The sequence below is a fragment of the Nycticebus coucang genome, chromosome 4 (genome assembly GCF_027406575.1).
Source record: "Nycticebus coucang isolate mNycCou1 chromosome 4, mNycCou1.pri, whole genome shotgun sequence".
In the NCBI taxonomy this organism is placed as follows: domain Eukaryota; kingdom Metazoa; phylum Chordata; class Mammalia; order Primates; family Lorisidae; genus Nycticebus; species Nycticebus coucang.
Genome location: NC_069783.1, coordinates 27875421 through 27892993, shown reverse-complemented (window position 1 = coordinate 27892993; position 17573 = coordinate 27875421). Strand labels below are relative to the sequence as shown.

Genomic DNA, 17573 nt, shown 5'->3' with positions numbered 1-17573 from the left:
GAAGCAGGTATTGAAATTACAACTTTCAACAGTATAAAAGAATATTATGGGGGAGTCATTTTTTTTCTTCTGAATTTGAGTTACCAAGAATGAGCACAAACATCCCTGGCAGGAAGAGATGGGGCTTAAGAGAAAGGTGAGACGGAGTGAGGGCTGTTTAATTCCATTCAAATTCCTCCCCTGACACTAACAGCTCCTCTCTGAATGAGCCAGCTGGAAGAAAATGTGAAAGCGGGCTATGGAGCACCAAGTAGGCAGGAGCCACAGGGAACCATAGAGAACAGCTAGCTCAACCCTCTCATTTTCCAAGCCTGCTGAAGGTCTGAAGAGTCTGCGTGTTTTGGACAAACAAGGCACCTGCAAATTCTCCTTTCTCCTTCCTCTGAAATTGCATTTCTGTTTTTAATACTAAATGAACAACCTATTACAACTCTACTGTCACCGTTACCATTAAGTTGAGCAGACAGGTGACTTCACTGAGGCTGTTTCTTTGGCTACACAGCTGCAGGTTCAGTCCGGTGAATACTCAATCTATTTCCCTTGGGCTGCCAATCCCCAAAAGACGCTGTGCTCACTAACCCCTGTTTGACATCCGGACCACTATTTATTTGGCCAAGTTAAGCTTCGTTTTGTGTGACACAAAATCATTGTGAAAGAAAGCATTATTAAGTGTGTTTTCAAATAAACAGGAAAAAAACTAGCAGGCTGTCACTGATTGTTTTACTGTTGGAAGGCAAATAAATAAGTGAAACATGTACAGGCAAGGTAGGAACTGGTCCAAGGAGTGTTTGGAATAGAAGCATTTGTTACGTTTTATTGATGGAGGTTTGTAAAAACAGGCTTGCTGGTGAGCCCAGGGCGCTCGTGTAAATAACCATTTCACATGCATAGCTCTTTATTATTTATAGTGACCCAAGTATTATACATTCACTACGTTATACATATTGGCTTAGGAATAAATAGCCACAGAGCGAAACATGTAAAAATAAAGTTCGGAAATAGAGACATTGCCAACTGGCTGAAATTTGAGCAGTTGAGATTGTATACAGTTGGCAAAGTCAATAATTAACGAGTGAATAATAGAGAAGCAGCTGTTTGGGTACACTTTTGATCTCTGGGCATTGTACTTGTTGACACATGATGCCTCTGATATAGGAACAGGACCAAGACTCCCATTCATTTTGGATTGTAAAACAAACAGAAGCATAAAACCTGAAGAATGATATAACTGATATTTACAGCATATTACGCATACATTGTCTCTTCTAGTCCTTACAAAACCCTAAGGTTTTTGAAGATTCTTCAAAAATGCTTCAAAGATTCTTATTCTTAACATCACTTTTAGAGAATTGAGGTTTCATATAGTTTATGATTGGCCTGAAATTAACACTAGTAAGAGCCAGAGCAAATAACTTTCTCCAGAGCTCTGGTTTCATTTATTTGAAAAATATTTACTGAGTGCCCACTATGTTCCAGGCATGGGGACATAGCAGTGACTAGATCAGGAGGCCCACAATAAACAGATGAGCCCACACAGTGCGCATTTATGTGTAAGAAATAGCACAGGGCGCTGGGTGGGACATGGTTTACAATGAGCCCTATTTCAACAGGATGATCAGGGATGATCTTTCTGAGGAGGTAATATTTGGGTAGAGACCTGGGTGGAGCGAGGGACTAAGCACATGCCTCTGAGGGGGAAGAAATTTCTAGGCTGAGGGAACTGCCAGTGCAAAGGCCCTGAGGTGGGAGCATGCTTGGCGAGTGCAGGGAACAGCAAGGAGCTCTGTGGGACTGAGATCCAAGAACAGGGGAAAAATGACTGCAGTGAGGTATGGAGAGAGAACCAGCGGCCGAAGCAGGTGGGGCCTTTAAGGGCTAGGCCATCACAAGACATTTAAGGGTATTTCAGAGCTAACTGCTGAAAGCTGGCCTGCTGGTATGTGAGGTGGGCAGGAGAAAGAGGAGCAGGGAAATTCAGGCAGATCCATTAAAATTTGCTGATGAAATGGAGAGAGGGGAAGAGGCAGGGTGATGGGTTAGCTCTCACCTGATGGGCACAATGTGGGACATAACAGCACATCCCCTGGGTGAAGGGCTCAGCTACAACTTGAACTTTGCCTAACAAAGGCAAACAATGTAACCTAATCATCTGTGCCCTCATATTAATCGGGAATAAAAAAGAAATTAATAAGGGTTATGAGAAAAAGTAAGAAGCCAAAGATTCTTCCTTGGTTTTTGGCCCAAGCAACCAGGTGAGTATTGGTATCCCTTTTTGAAATGGGGAATCTGGAGCTTAGGAAAAATGTATCCTGGGTTTGTTGTGCCCATGTTAAGTCTGAGATGCTTATCAGACAATGGCAGGGAGTCTTCGAACAGGCATTTGGATGTATATTCTGTTATTCAGGGGAGAGTTTGGGCTGGAGATAGAAATTTGGTAGCATTCATTTTGATACACAGAAGATAATAAAAGCTGTAAAACTGGATGAGATCACTTTAGGAATTGATATGGAGAAGAGAAAAAGTCCAAGTTCTTCAACTTTTAACAATTGTCAAGTAATAAAGATCTCATGGAATTTTTTTTTTTCATTAAGCTGACCTTATTTACATGGCACTGGGTTATTTTTCAGTGAATTTCTCCAAGAAAGAAAAGTCAGAGTTTTTAAAGTCATAGGAAGAGGGACATATCATGGTCCTGCTTATTCAGAATTGGAAATCAGTACTTTGGATAAAAGAGGATGATTTCACAGGTCTGTGTGAGCCTGGTTACAAGAAGTTCCCTCCTTCCATGGTCAGTGAAGAGTCTTCAGTCAGGGGCAGGAAGGGCCTGGTGTCCTGGGTCCCTGGAAATTCTTGGTCACTGATCATCATCAGCTGATTATAGCCACTATGAGGAACCAAATACAGTGTTAAGCTACATTTCCTAGGCAAGTGCCCCTGGAAAGGAGGGAATATTCCTCCTGTACCGTTTGGAAAATGGGGAAAATCTGGCAAAGAAAGGAGGACTTGCCACTGAAGTGGTGACCAAGACACGTGGAATTCAAGAAGCAGCGAGTGATCACAGGGACGAATGCTGTGAGAGGGCCAGTAGGGCCACACCTTGTCTATTGCAGGTTCCTATTTGCGGCTGGGGATGGCTGGTGACTAGTGGAGGCTCTTTCCATGTTACTGGATTTAAGAGAAAATGGGAGAAAGAAAGTGGAGACGGGAGCAGGGACAAATCCTCTAAGAGACTCAGCTGTGAAGGAAAGTAAGGGGTCAGAGGCTGAAGAAGAGTGAGGAGGCGAGGGAGTCTTGTATTTTTTATTTCGAGATGGTGTCTCTGCCATTGATTCAGCAGAGAGGGAAAAATGGTTGATGCGGGAAGAGAGGAGGCAACTGTAGCAGCAGATTCCCCAGAAGGGATGAGACCAGCACACAAGTGCAGAGGCTGGTGCCCCTTTAGACTGTGGACAGTTTATCCTTTTAACAGGAGAGAAGACGCTGACATGTGTAGTGGGCAAATGGCTTCTCTTTGTGAAAAAAGCAATAAAGGTGTTCACTGAGAATGTGGAGGAATGAGGGGAACTGGAAGTTTGAAGAGTTTGGAGAAAGTATGAAATAGCCATGCTGGGAAGAGGGAAGATCATTTGAGTAGGTCAGGGAATGCAGCAGGACTCCTGGGCAGTCCCAAGGGCCTGGAGGTTTCTGGTCGTGAATCTCTGGTGAGACGCGTCGACATGGATGTGTGCACCCCTCCTCTGCTCTCATGACCACACCAACTGCCCCAGGGCAAGCGTGAAGCAGAGAGAGGGGAAGGCGTTGGTACACGGGGAACACAGGAGCATCAGGAGCTTGAGGGATTTGTTCTGCTTTGACACCCAGTGGTGCCTAGAAAGGATTCAGGAAATCACCAGAAAAACAAAGCAAAACGATCTTATCGATAGCCAAACAGTGATGCCCATGGCTCAGGTGCATCTCCTCCGGCCATCACTGGTCTGGCTACTTATTTCCCCCTCCTTCCCTTCCACTTTTCATCCCTAGGGTCCCACATTTTCTGCATTTGAGCCAGTAGATCCTAGTTCACACCTTCACCGCTGAATCTACTCTGGGTCCTCACGTTTTCCAAGTGGAGCACCCAATGTCCTGGCTCTCTCTGGCTTCAGTGAATTGCTTCTGATGTCATGGTTTCTCTCTCTGCTGGAAAACCCCCTCCCCCAGACCGGCAGGGGTAAGGAGTGTGAAGGGAACAAATAGCGTCTTGACCCTGCCCTTGTTAAATGCAAAAGCGCTTCTTCCTTGTATTCTAAATTGAAGGATCTTCTATGGATTTTGACTAGGACTCCCTCTGTCCCAGGGCTTTTGATTTTGGCAAACAGCTTCTTTCGTGTGGGCTACGTTTTTCTTGGTCTTCATTTTTTTTTGGTTGGAGAGTCCATCCTTTCTTCTGACCCTCCATTAGCTCCCACAGCCTCACCCAACTAATTACTCTGTCACCCTCCTCTGGAGGGCAAATGGGGGACGCTGCAAGCCCAGCTGCTGGCAGAAATTCTAAGAGTTCCTGTAAGTTCAGGAAAAAAACTTCCTGCATTCTTTCCAGTATTCAGCCGTGAGGGTGCCCGCAGTTTATTGGCATTTGGGGATATAAAATGCTTCCAGTGTGTGCCTTTAGGGATGGCCCACATCAAGGTCTGTGTCACTTTCTAGGTCATGACTCAGTCCTCTGAGCGTTTTCTTTCAGACACTTTCAGACATGATTTTTATCCTGGAATATAATATAGCTGGACCTTGTCCATATAAAGTCATCTGCCATTCTATGCCCACTTATAGACTCCAAAGTGATTCCTGAAGTCCAACCCCACCAGGTTCTTCACATTCAGGAAGAAGTTAATGTCATTCCCAACCTGAATGGTTCAGAAAAATGACATCAATTGGAAGGAAGGAAATATAGCCTAGTCTTAGTCTCCCTGTCACTTCAAAATTACTTAAAATTTGATCTCAGCTGATGATTCAGAGGTAGAGGTGCCAATTTTTATGTACATGGGAGTCCACTGCAGGGGGCCGATTATTAGAGTCTCCCCAGACCCTGACAGTGCTGCCCTGTGCTGGAGCTTCCTGGTGACCTCTGACCTCAGCCACTGCAGAGCCGAGGACCACTCTGCACCAGGTGGTGGGGGCCCAGGTCAGGTGGTGGACCAAGCCTGGGCTTTAGCATCAGGCTGATCTCATCGATGAGTCTCTTATCTCCTGCCTTCTGCAGGCTGTGTGGCCACAGGCAAGACAGCTAACCTCTAATGGCCTTGTTTACCTCAGCCACAAACTGAGGACAAATAATACTTATTCCCAAAAGGATTGTAACACATTTGAAGCATGCAGCACAATGCCTGGTCTGTATGTGCTCAATACACATGGTATTAATTGTTCAAAAGTCTAATAAATTTAACCCAGCCCAAAGTAGACCTATGTAGCTTTGAGTTCACCTGTCTGAGCCCCAATTTCTAACTGCAAAATAGCACTGACGTGAAGGTCTTCTGAGGTGGCTTCTCCTCTCTGAGGTGGTTTCTCCTCTCTGAAGTGGCTTCTCCTCTCTGAGACGGCTTCTCCTCTCTGAGGTGGCTTCTCCTCTCTGAGGTGGCTTCTCCTCTCTGAAGTGGCTTCTCCTCTCTGAGGTGGCTTCTCCTCTCTGAGGTGGCTTCTCCTCTCTGAGGTGGCTTCCCGCACAGCCCTGGCCCCTCCAGTGTGCTTCCTCTCAGCCATTTGGAAGAACTGCTGCAGGACGATGTCACTGGCACCAAGTAATCCAGTTCTGAGCTCTGTAGAGTAAATGTGGGAGAAAAGCCAAACTCTTTTTTAGATACCTGGGAGCCGGCACTTCCGAGTCAGATCTATGGAAGGCAGAGGTAAGAGTTTACTCTTAGGAAGGGGACCACAGCATGCCCACTCCTGTTCCAGTCTCAGGGCACAAGGTCCTGGGGCCAGAGTTACCCAAGGACAGCACTTGTAGGCAAACCCACAGCAGGGTCTGGAAACCAAGGCCCACACCCAGGCCAGAGATGTCCTTAAGTGTGTGAAGTAGAATTGATCCTGAAAGGGAGTTAGAGGCCGCGACTGGGACCCGGAGGAGGTGGTGCGGGGTGATGTGGAAGCCGGCACAGAGCGGACAGCTGGCAAAGTGCTTCTGCTGCCCTGCTGCCTTTTCTGCCTCTGCCTCTTCACACTGTCATCCAAACGGCTTAACAGTCTCTGCGAGAGGAGCAGACCAGCCCACTCAGGAGGGTAGAGCAGAGCCTTTGGTACTTGGCAGACCTGGGCTCCGCTCCCGAGTTCCTCACTTGCCCCACTGAGCCTTACTTGTTGCATCCATAAAGGTGGATGCACCACCCTGTTATCATCCACAGGAGACGATAATTGCCGTGTCAGAGAGCCACTGTGCATATCATGTGACATCAGGGAGGCCCAAGAGCCCAGCATTGTGGCTGTGCCAGGGAAGCTGCAGAAGAAATTCCAGTTTCCTTCCTTTCCTCCTTGCCCTCAGTCTCACTACACATCTGTCTACTAAACAGCCGTAATTCTCAAATCCTTCCTCCTCTAACAGAAAAGCTTTGCCTGCCATAGAATATTAGCAAATACTGATTGAGCTGGGGATTTTCTGGGCAGCGCTGTGTGAGCGCATGTAGCGTGCACTCATTTGATTTGTAGATATATTGTAATGACTTTTCGCACGCAGAACCCACTTGAGGGATTGCTAAGGAAAGCAATAATATGGCTCCGCTGCTTTTCTCTCAACCCTTCTCCCACTCTCATCAGATATCATAATCCTTTTGACACCTTAGTCTCTTGACTGTGGGAAAACCCCAGTCACTTCTCTTCCTCCCCTACCCTGAAAATAAAGTGATTGTTAAGACCTTATAACTTCTGAGTGCAATTTCAACCCTCTCATTGATAAGGCAATAACCCCAATGAACATTAGACAGTGTTATAAGTCTGAACATGAAGTAGAGATGCAGGATTACTGGGACAAGATGAGCTGGAGTTCTTTGTGAAGTTGCACCAATCTTATAGGAAGGATAGACTTTGGGTAGAGCTAGTAGACCAAGACTTTAAGCCACCTGGCTGCTAGTTACTCTCCCACGGACCCTAAGCATGGCCTTGGCTGCAGCTTTCCGACTTCTAGATCTGACTGCCTGTGGTAGAAAATCTGCATCAAGGTTCTGAGGTCAACTCAAACTACTAGTGGCACAACACTTTTTGTCCTCATCTTTTCAATGGATGTCATGGAAGTCCCTTATGCACTTTCTTTATGACATTGAGTACCAGCTTCCAAGACACAAGCTAAGCATACCATCAGTGTTCTCGTCTTTGTTTTTCAGGTTTAGGTCGTGGCAATATGGAGTCACCAACAAACATGCCTTCTCTTCCCCCTGACCACTTTGCATGGAATCTGACCTGGATAATGAAAGATTCCTTCCCTTTTCTGTCTCATCGCAGTCGATATGGTAAGCATATAAATGATATGTTATATTGTTGTTAGAACTGGTCAAAAATTTATTTTTTATTTCAAAATATTAAGAGGACACAAAGGTAAATATATTTTTGATAGTTCTTTGTGCTTCACCATCACCATCTCATAATTAAGGACTCCTTGAGTTTCATTGGGTGGCTCAAAGTACCCCAGGGAAACCTCAGCCCCTCTATGTGCAAAATAAGTCTTTCTGTGCCCTCTGTCTCCCAACAGAGCCTGACCCCACCAGACCATTCCAGCAAGCCCATTCTAGCTGCATTATGTATCCTCGTGGATGCCAATGGCTTTGTTGCTGCCAAATCCCTTCCCTTCGGCCTTTATGGTGCATGGTACTCCCACCATGTCCTCACCAATCAGTAGATGTTATGCATTGATCTCATCTGCAGCTTGATGGATGTAGGGTTCTAACCCACAGAATTTCTACTGATCATGATCTCTTAAGAGGCGATTATTATTATGAAGGTCACAGGTCTTCCAGGACCCCTTACCTGTGGCTGACTCCTTACAGTTTCCTAAACATGTCCTTTGTTACTATTTCAGCTCATTTGTTTCTGCAACAGCCTCAGAGGTAAAGAGAACAGATCCAATTCCAGTTTTACAGATGGAGAAACTGAGCTTATTAAGATCATACAGAGTGGCTTCTCTAGATATAAAATCAGCATTCTTCCCTAGTTCACTTTTTCTCCCAGGGGGCCACCTATTCAGCCGGAGACCTGTCCTAGGAGCCCTCAGGAGGCCATCTTTGCATGGTGTAAGGTTCCTTTCCCTCAGTGCTCATCCTAATAGCTCAGAGCAGCTGAGATTCTGAAGTAGAAAGAATAGTTTTGGAGGAGAGGTGATGCATTTCTGGGTGAACGTTTTTCTTTTTCTTGAACTCCTCCGGGGCGAACCCCGTGAGGGCAGGCACTAAGCTTTGCTCTCCACTATATCCATCACAGAGAAGACATTCATAAAGACTTATTTATGATGAATGAACACAGAAGGCCTCCAGAGAGGAAACTCATTCATCAGGCCTCATTCAATTAAGTATTTATGAACCCAGTGCAGCGCTGAGTTCTAGATTCCCTTCTGGGCATATTTACTTATTCTTGCTACTTCGTCTCTGCCCTTGGGCCTGAGCTATTTAAAATGTACCTAGCAGAGACAGTCCACACACTTCAGAAAAGCTCTCAGTCCAAAGCCTGCCGTCTCCCATCTGCAACACTCTTGCTTCATATTAACTATACCTTTAATCTCAAGCTTAAAAAAAATAAATGCATCAAACCCTGCTAGGATAGTTTAGAATGCTATTCTGTGCTGGGATGTTTCCTGTTACTACCAAGTATCCCCAGTGAGAGAGAAAGATTGGTGGTCCTCAGAAGATTCCAGATAAGAATTACTTCTTGATTTTATTTAAGCCTGACACCGAGTGCCATCTTATGATAAGGGCAAGTATTTATAAATAATTGAAATCTGGTCCTTTACATTGTTAATTCTTCGTAACCAGATTTGCAATCCGACAGGTCTTCAGATAACATTTCGGAGTTTGCTCTCAAAGTCATTCAGTATCTCCATAGGAGAACAACTTTTATGAAATACAGCATGTCCAAAGAAGGCAAGTCTGTCTCTTGCATGCCACAGAGGACAGCAGACATAGTATTTGTTCCGTGGAAGAGGTTGCGAGTTGAAAGAGGAAAACCACTGGGGCATATTATAGCTGCCTCCCACCAACTGCTTGGCCCTGATGAACCCACCTGATCTCTCTCAGCCTCATCCTCCTCACCTATAAAACAGGAGTGGGCTGGCTTGCCACCTTGGGGCAATGGAATAGGTGTGGATGTTCTCCAAGATCTCGTGCCACATCTCCTTGTGGCCTAGAAACCCTTCTTAACAGAGTAGAGGACCCAAACCATTAGCCAGTCATTGCCCAAATGCTGGGTGAGGGCACTAAAGTCAGCCGCATTGATCACGGGGGAGGAAAGAGCCCATTCTTGATAGGTGCCTTGGCTGAGCATTCTGGTAATTTCAGCGCTTTTTCATCCTCCTGCCATATTTAATTTGGCTGACATTTATGAAGATCCCACTGCCATCACCACCTCTGTGTGCCAGATGCTGGAGGTGATGCAAATACAAAGACAAGTAGGGCTTGGCCCTGCCCTCTCAAGGTTCACAAGCCAGAGAAATCCTGCTGGAGGCAGTGATGCCCACAGCCATGGGAAACCATTCCTGCGGGCTGGCCTTGGAGCACAGACCTTGAGACCTTGTCCTGAGACCCACTGCAGAACAAGCTGAAGGGAGAGTTGAGGCCAAGAGTCTGGCCCTGGTCAGTGTCAGTATGTTTGTTACGGGGGGAGTGACTCAGCCCATAGGTCTATGAACCAAAGAGGCTAGCAGGCTCATGGGTGATAAATCCATACCTTTCAACTGCCGTGAAAGACATTTTAAGAAATGTTAACAACTTCATTAATTTTAAGGCCTCAAACTTGGGCAGAGAAATTTGACTGGAAAATTGCCGCCTGAAGGGATAGTTCTTTAGACAGCGAGATGGCACTAAGTCTCTGTCAGCAAGTCCGGATTTGACTGGCTATCTCTCCTCCATTCTGGGGGGTAGGGGGGGTGGCCTGGAACTCGAGGCTCAACTGGCTATCTCTCCTGCATCCTGTGGTGGGGGTGGGGGTGGGGTGTTGGCAGGGGGCCCTGAGAGTGGACATCAACAACTCTCGGCCACAGTCATCGTGATGGACAGAGGCCAGCTGGTCCTCTTTCAGGCAAGCTGTTCAGTCCTGAACTGAGTGTGGCTTCTTCCTACCAGTGTTTTATGAGTAGAGGTGGAATACAGAGAGGCTAATAAGATTTACTCACCCCTAGCCTGTAATTATCTGCTTCAGGAAAAAGTTTGACCTATCTTTTTGAAGGCTCCCCATATTTCTTCTAATTTACGTTGGGGCCTTTTATGTTGTGTAAAATATACTCTCTTCAGTGGCATTTGGTACTGATTCCAGTTCTTTCTGGCCTCTGTCTTGAATGACAGGAGCCCAGTAATTTTATCATCAGTGAACAAAGAGCTGCATGTTCCTCCCCCAAGGCTTTGAATGAGAAAGGACATTTAAAGAAAGACATTTTTCCCCTTTTATCACCAGCACCAGTGCCTTTAGACTTATTTATTCACTTGTCTAAAATATTAGGCTTTAACTACCTAACCAGATAAAAATCTTTCCCATCGTAGCACCAGATGCTGAGAGACTGAGGCCACCGGGAGTTTGGAAAGGGAGTTTTGATCACCTTGAGTTCTAGAGCCACAGAGACAGATGGTGTCTTGCAACTTTAATTCATATTTGCCCACTCTGAGTGTAGGGAGAATCAGATCAGCATTTTAAACAGGATGACCAAAGATTTCAGCCCCATATTAAGTAAGAGAAAGGAAATTTTCATTTCTTTAAATGTAAACAACAATGGGACCTTTGCAAAACTCTTTCATACCCATTTTTTGCATTTAAAATTGCAGGAGATAGAAATTACTTTCTATTTCATTTTTACAGAAATGCAAATTGAAGGTCAAAGGAATTCACAAGTGTGCTTTCAATTCATGGGGCAGGTGAGCATTAGAAAAGAGTGACCCCAGACTTCTGGACTCCAAGTCTGGTGTTCTTTCTATCACGTCAGGAAGTTATTTCAAAGCTGAGCCCCTGTCCCTGGAGGGCACTCTCACTTCCTGGACAACCTGTTGTTTGAGCTGAATGATGAATATAATACTGAAGACCTTGGGCATCTAGGGGACCAAGACTTATGGCCCAACTGAGATGACCCCAGACAGGCCAGGTCGTCCAGCTCCTCCTAAGCAGGGCCACAGGCCCCTGGTCCCTGTAGATGGCCTTGTCTTCTCTCCCTCCTTCTCCACACCCCAGACTATGGTCCTTGTTGTGGGTACCCTAGTGTCTCCCAAAAAGATGTGTTAAAGTCCTAACCCAGCAGTACCTGTGAATGTACCTTTTTGGAATTAGTGTCTTTATAGATATAATCAAAGAAAAACGAAGCTGTCCTCGGTTAGAATGGGCAGTAATCCAATTTAACTGGTGTCCTCATAAGAATAGAAAACAGAGACACAGACACAGGGAAAATCCCACAGGACAGTGGAGTCAGAGGCAGAGGGGTGCGTCTACAAGGCAGGGAATGCCAAGGACGGCTGGTGACGCTGGAAGCTGGGAAGAGAGGGAACAGATTCTCCTAGAGCTTCAGAGGGCGCACGGCCCTGCCAACTCCTTGGTTTTGAACTTCTGGCCTCTAGAGCTGAGAGAGAATAAGTTTCTGTTATTTGAAGCCATCCAGTTTGTGAGGCTTTGTCATGGCTGCCCTGAGAAACTCGCACAAACCCTCATCTCTGCAGCCCCTGTGTACGGAACACAGACTCCTGGAAGACAGTGTTCCTCCAAGCTTCCAAGCACAGCAAAGCCATTGTTGGGCTTTGAATAAAAGTTCTATTCAAACTTTGTGTGTTTCCCAGTCTGCGGAGACCTGGCCAATTTAGGGGTGGGTGCTTTTAGAAAGAAAAATTAGATTTTTTAAATTACTTTCCCTGCTGCTGCTGCTGCTGCTGCCACCACCCATGCTGTTAATGTATCAATTTCTTTGATTGTAAAGACAGAGTAAATTATCTTTCTTTCTCAAAAAAATAAAAGTCAGCCTAACACAGAATCAAAAATGGAAAACACGGCCCCACGTGGGATTTGCTCCTTAGCTCTGGCAGGAAGTCAGCTTGATCACATTTCTGAAATTACATATTTAACGTGCTGGTCATGCTCAGCCATTCCAGCCCTCAGAGCCTGGCGTCCGTGCTAAGCAGCTCCCAGCTCCCCTGTGGACCATCGTTAGGCTGGAAAACTTCCTCACCAACTCCTCTGCCCCTGACAGGCCAGGTCAAGTTCTTTCCTTATTTGTGTCCCTGTATTTTTATCTACAGCAGAGTAAGCAAAGGACCTCTGGATGCCTTCACCACAAAGGCCTAGTCTCAAAGGGGACAGCAATGCTGCAGTCACACAAGACTGAGACTCAGGGACCACTGGTCACCCCGAGGGCCAGGACCTGCTGGGAGCCAATGGACTCTGTCCACAGAAAGACACTAAAAAGCAGTTGATAAAGAGATACAGGTTCAAAATGCTCCTCTTCGTCATACACTATTCAAATGAAGACACACATAGAGCCATTTAATAGATTTAAATAGTTTGTCTCTGTGTTGGTAGCTGGGAAGGAAGGAAAGGCTGAAAGAAAAAAGGTCAGAATAAAAGATACTAAGAGAATAACCAAACTACGGGCCCAAAGGTGAGAAAAGCAAGTCTAATGAGACCCACTTAAAACAATCGTCACAGACAGAGAGGGCAAGACCCTGGCCTAGGGAAAGAGAGGGAGAGACAGAAAGAGACGCACGTGGGAAGACAGGAAGGAACGGGCAGAAGTGGAGAGGGTCCTTCCCTAGGGTCCTTCCTCCTGCTGCCCTGGTTGCAGCCCCCCACCTCCCTCTCCCTCTCCCAGGGCCCCCTGCTTCCTCTCTGCCTAGTCCCTCCCCTGCCTCCACCCTGGAGAGAAAGTACATCCATCCCTTCTCCATTGTGCTTGTTTGTCTTGAGACATGCCTCAGGGATGAGGACTCCTAGGACACATTCCCTTCCCTCAGGCAGCTCTGGAGGCACTGTCACAGCTGCAGCGGCACAGGTGTGCTCAGCGTGCCCGGCAACCCAGAGGAGGGCCAGCAGCTCTGCGGAGGACTCAGGAGGGCAGATGTTCTGAAGATGAGACAGCCGAGCCTGTCCTTGGACTCCAGGGCACCCTGAGGTCCATGAGAAGGGTGTTCTGGACAGGGGGTGCAAGTGCCAAAGCCTGTCAGGAAGAGGCCAAGCTCTGTGACACAGGTGCAGGGGACCCGGCAGCAGCAGGGGTGAGGCTAGAGAAACAGTGATTCTGGGTTTGTTCAGGGTTTGTGCGTGGCCCCTGCAGGTGACACTTGGGCTGGAAGAGGAAGAGCAGGAAGGGAGTGTGGAAGGGATTCTAGATTGAGCGAGCACCTGGCCGCCTGCTCCAGAGACTCTGGTGTGAGCGACTGAGTGGGTGGAGCTGCCATTGATGAAACTAGAGGAGCATTTGGCCAGGAGAGGCGGCTGGGAGAGGAAGGGGTGAAGGAGGTAAGATTCCTGTTGAAGAAGTTAAGCTGGAAATGCCTTCAGGGCACCCAGGTGCGGATGACTGTAAATCCGGGTATTGACTTGGGCGGGAGAAGCAGCAGCTTGAGAAATTGAGGTTGAAAGTGGTGATTGGAGGTTGAAAACCCAGGGGCAATCCAGGATGTTGCATTTAAGAGGTAAGAAGAGGAAACGGAGTCTGAAAAACAGAGAGGGGAGAGACACCCCAGAAGGGATGTGGCCACAGAAGCCCAGGGAATAGCTGAGCGGGTCAGCAGTGTCAAGGCCGCCTTGCGAGGCGGCAGAACAGTAACTGGAAGAGGCTTTCCTCCCCCTGGCAAGTGCCTTCCGTGGCCTCATCCTCCTTTCCCCTCAGGTCCTCCTTTCTCTTTCCATTTGCCCCCATTCAGTTTGGTTTCCCTTCCTTTGCAGCGGTCTTCCTAAAGCCCGCCTGCTTTCTCTAGAAAGGCGCAGATTTTCCTGTTAAATGACACTTTTGTCTCTCTACAACAGAGTCACTCATCTCTCATCTCAGGCGTATCTACAATGTGCAATTTGCCCCTCACAGATTTTAGCCTGGTTCACTTTTATCGTAGGTCTGAGGGGGCCCAACATCTGTCCAAAGGTGCTTCTTAACCACGCGTATGACTGTTCTGTACCTGACTGTGGTGCCCCCCAAACCCAGTGAGGCCTGGGGAGAGAATTCTCTCTGGGCTTCATGAAATCTCAATGTCAAATAGAGGGGTTTTCTCAGTTTTAGCAAAAACCAGGCATACCTCTCAGATGTATTATTTTATTTTACTTTATTTTTAGTTCTTAGATTTAGTAGTGTTTCTTGTAGGATACCACTTAGCAAGCATTCCAGGCTAGAAACTGGTGATCACAGTGTAACCCCACATTAAGGCAGCAGGCAGGTGGTGGGCCTCACTTACCTCCATATTCTCTGGGAGGAAGTTTGATGTCTCCACAGCACTTTGCACCTCTGATGTCACACCTTTCCTTGTGTCTTAGTTTTTTGCAGTCCTATGTCATCACTCTTCCAGACTATACACATTCAGAGGTTGAGGAATTGATATCTTATTCCCTTTTGCATCCCAGCATTTTCTCATCAGAGGAGATCACAGTACCTGCTCAATCATCCAGGGGCAAACAAGGAGCAAACTTGAGTCTCTGAATTCCCAGCCCAGAGCTTTCCAGCCTGTGAAGTTCTCTGCTTTAGCAAAGGCTAAGGACATTTTCACAAGCCCTCTCATTTTTGATGCTGTTATTAATTGGTTTCAAGGAAGAAATGTGTCTAAGAGGAGGACAGTCTCTGGGCTGGACTTACTTTGGTTGAGGGTTCAAAGCTATGATTTGATCTACTTTGGGAAGGCTTATTTTCTCTTCTTAACCTAAAAAGGCATTTCACAGACTGGAGTGAGCGGAGGAATTTCCATTTTGACAGCTTTGGGACATCTCAGATAATGTATACAGAGCATTTCTAACTAACCCAGAAAGACGTGTGTCCAAAACATATTCAGGAAAATAACTGATCAAGAGTGGGGAAAAAATGAGGAAATCCTCTGAAAATGGAATTTTTTGTTGAGAGCAACCAAAGATGCAAGCCTTCGCATTGGAAGAGACCTCGGATTAACAGGACTTTAGCCAGCCTATCTGAGTAGATGACTAGAATAATTTGGTCTGTATGAAATTCTTAGAAATTCTGAGCTGTCAGGGCTGATAGTAGTCTGGTCAAATAGTCTCATGTCTAGGAAGAGGAAACTGAGGCCTAGAGAGGTCAATGATTCTCCCCAGCACTAGTGGTAAAGTAGAGATTCAGACCTAGGCCACCTGCCTGGCAGAGGTTAGGACAAGGTTCATTTTTTTTCTCACTAGATTTGCAAAGCATTCCCTCACTTGTCAGTCCCATCACTTGAGTACCTTGGGTCAGATTTGTGCCATCCCAAAGGCCCTTCAGTGTGGGAGCAATGCCTTCCCTGTGTGGATGGACCCACAGCCAACCTCAGTCTAGTTGCCTCATGGTCACCTGGAAAGCAGCATCTTAAAATTGAGATTTTGGTGTCACTGGATTGTAGGACTGGATTTGGAAACCCATCTTTAGTTCCCCTCCACATTGGGTATTTAAATCTCTATAACATCCAAGCTAAAGGTCTCCAGCCTTGACCTGAAAGCAAAACACAGAACAGTGGGCTGAGGGGCCTACGCTTGGGAGCCGAGATGTGGATGTCATTCCCAGCTCTGATTCTTGTGAGTTTTCTTACCTTCAGCCACTACCCATGCTCTTTGTCTGTCATCCTTAAAACAGGGAATGATTATGGTTGTTAATTGACAGCATTATTATGAAGACTATGAGGACAGATTTGCCTGCGTCCAGAGCACATGGAGAGGCCAATAGCCTGGGTTTTGGTGGCATCGCTCTGTTAGCTAGAAAGTTCTTGCTAAAAACTGTTTTAAGTCTCTAGTTTGTCCTTGGAGGTATGGAAGCATTTTACCTTTAACCATGCTTTTATCTGACCTGGGATTTAATCTCATGCAGTCCAGCTTCAAAATTTATGCAGCTCTCCTTAGCTAAGCAATATTAGTTCCCTGCCTGCCCAGAATAACTTTATTCCCTCCTCTATTCTCAACAGACTTCCTAGCTAAACTTTTACCGTCTGTCAAAATCCTTTCATCCTTCAAGATGTGGTCTACAAGTTGCTTCTTCTGTGATCCTCTGGTCCCCCAGGCAAAAAGAGGCTCCCTTGTTTTGTCTCCCTAGGGCCACTCTAGCATCTACCTACGTTAAGAGTTAGGTATGGGCAAGATCAACCCCCCAACAGTGGACTGGGAGTCCTGGAGGGCCACAGGGTCCACACTAGGGGAAGTTTGAGAACGGGGGAAATGAAATCCCATGTTCGCCTCCAACACACAGCAGATTCCTTCTCTTCAGAGAGGGCCAGTTGCATATTCTGAGGTCTTCCCTGACTGTCAGGCTCCTCCTTTTGTCATGGACACCACGTTGCTCAGAGCTCTTCTCCAACCTTCTGGTTTCAGGCACGGTTACATTTAGACAGATGTTATACTGAGCAATGGTACAGACTTCTGGGGTTTTCACAATGCCTTCTAGATCCCGCTTCTTTCTGCTGGAGATTCCCCCCAACACACACACACACACACACACACACGCACACACACACATATGCGTACATGCACACACATACAAGCACATGTGCACACCCACATACACATTCTGGGGTTTTCGCCATGCCCTCTGGATCCTGCTTCATTCTCTCCTCAACACACACACACATTCTGGGGTTTTCACCATATCCTCTGGATCCTGCTTTATTCTGCTGGAGACTCCCCCCAATGCGCACGTACGTGTGCACACACACACACATTCTGCATGAATGTTTTCTAGAAGTTGCAAGCAAGGAACTGAATTGGAAGTCCAATCTGGGGAAGAGTTGGTCTCAGATCTCTTATTCCTCCAAATCCCACCTTGGCCACATCACTTCACCCTCCTGATTTCCCCATCTATACAATGAAGAAGCCAGGCTAGTTAACTTCAGAATGTCTGCAACTTTAATTTTGTATTTTTTGGGGGGGGGGATTAAGAGCAGAGTCCAACTTATCTATATGAAATATAGTAATAGTAATGGCCACAGATAAGAAAGATAAGAATTAAGCTTCCTGTGCCTGTCTCCCAACATGGTGTGCATGTGTGCACACACCACGCTCTGAGGCTGTGTTTATGTAATTGATTGACTAAAGGAGACTTGGCCCGTCACTGCAGCTTGGTGGTAAGTGAGTAAAACAGATGTCTCCAATTGGGTGATTGGTTCCCAGGTGCATTCCAGGGAAGGCTAGTGGGAAGGAAGTGAGTGCATATCCTGGCGCCCCATGACAGATGAATAGTGGTCACGGGAAGGGTCAAGCAGGGGCCA

General features: G+C 46.5%; 1 protein-coding gene across 1 annotated transcript in view; it reads left to right on the top strand.

The window, feature by feature from the left end:
- Positions 1-17573, top strand: part of LOC128584280 (ALK tyrosine kinase receptor-like) — a 635794-nt gene that overhangs the window by 221717 nt on the left and 396504 nt on the right. The window contains exon 2 of the mRNA XM_053589323.1: positions 7347-7472. Within this exon, the coding sequence (XP_053445298.1) occupies positions 7347-7472 (126 nt within the window). The remainder of the gene's footprint in view (positions 1-7346; positions 7473-17573) is intronic.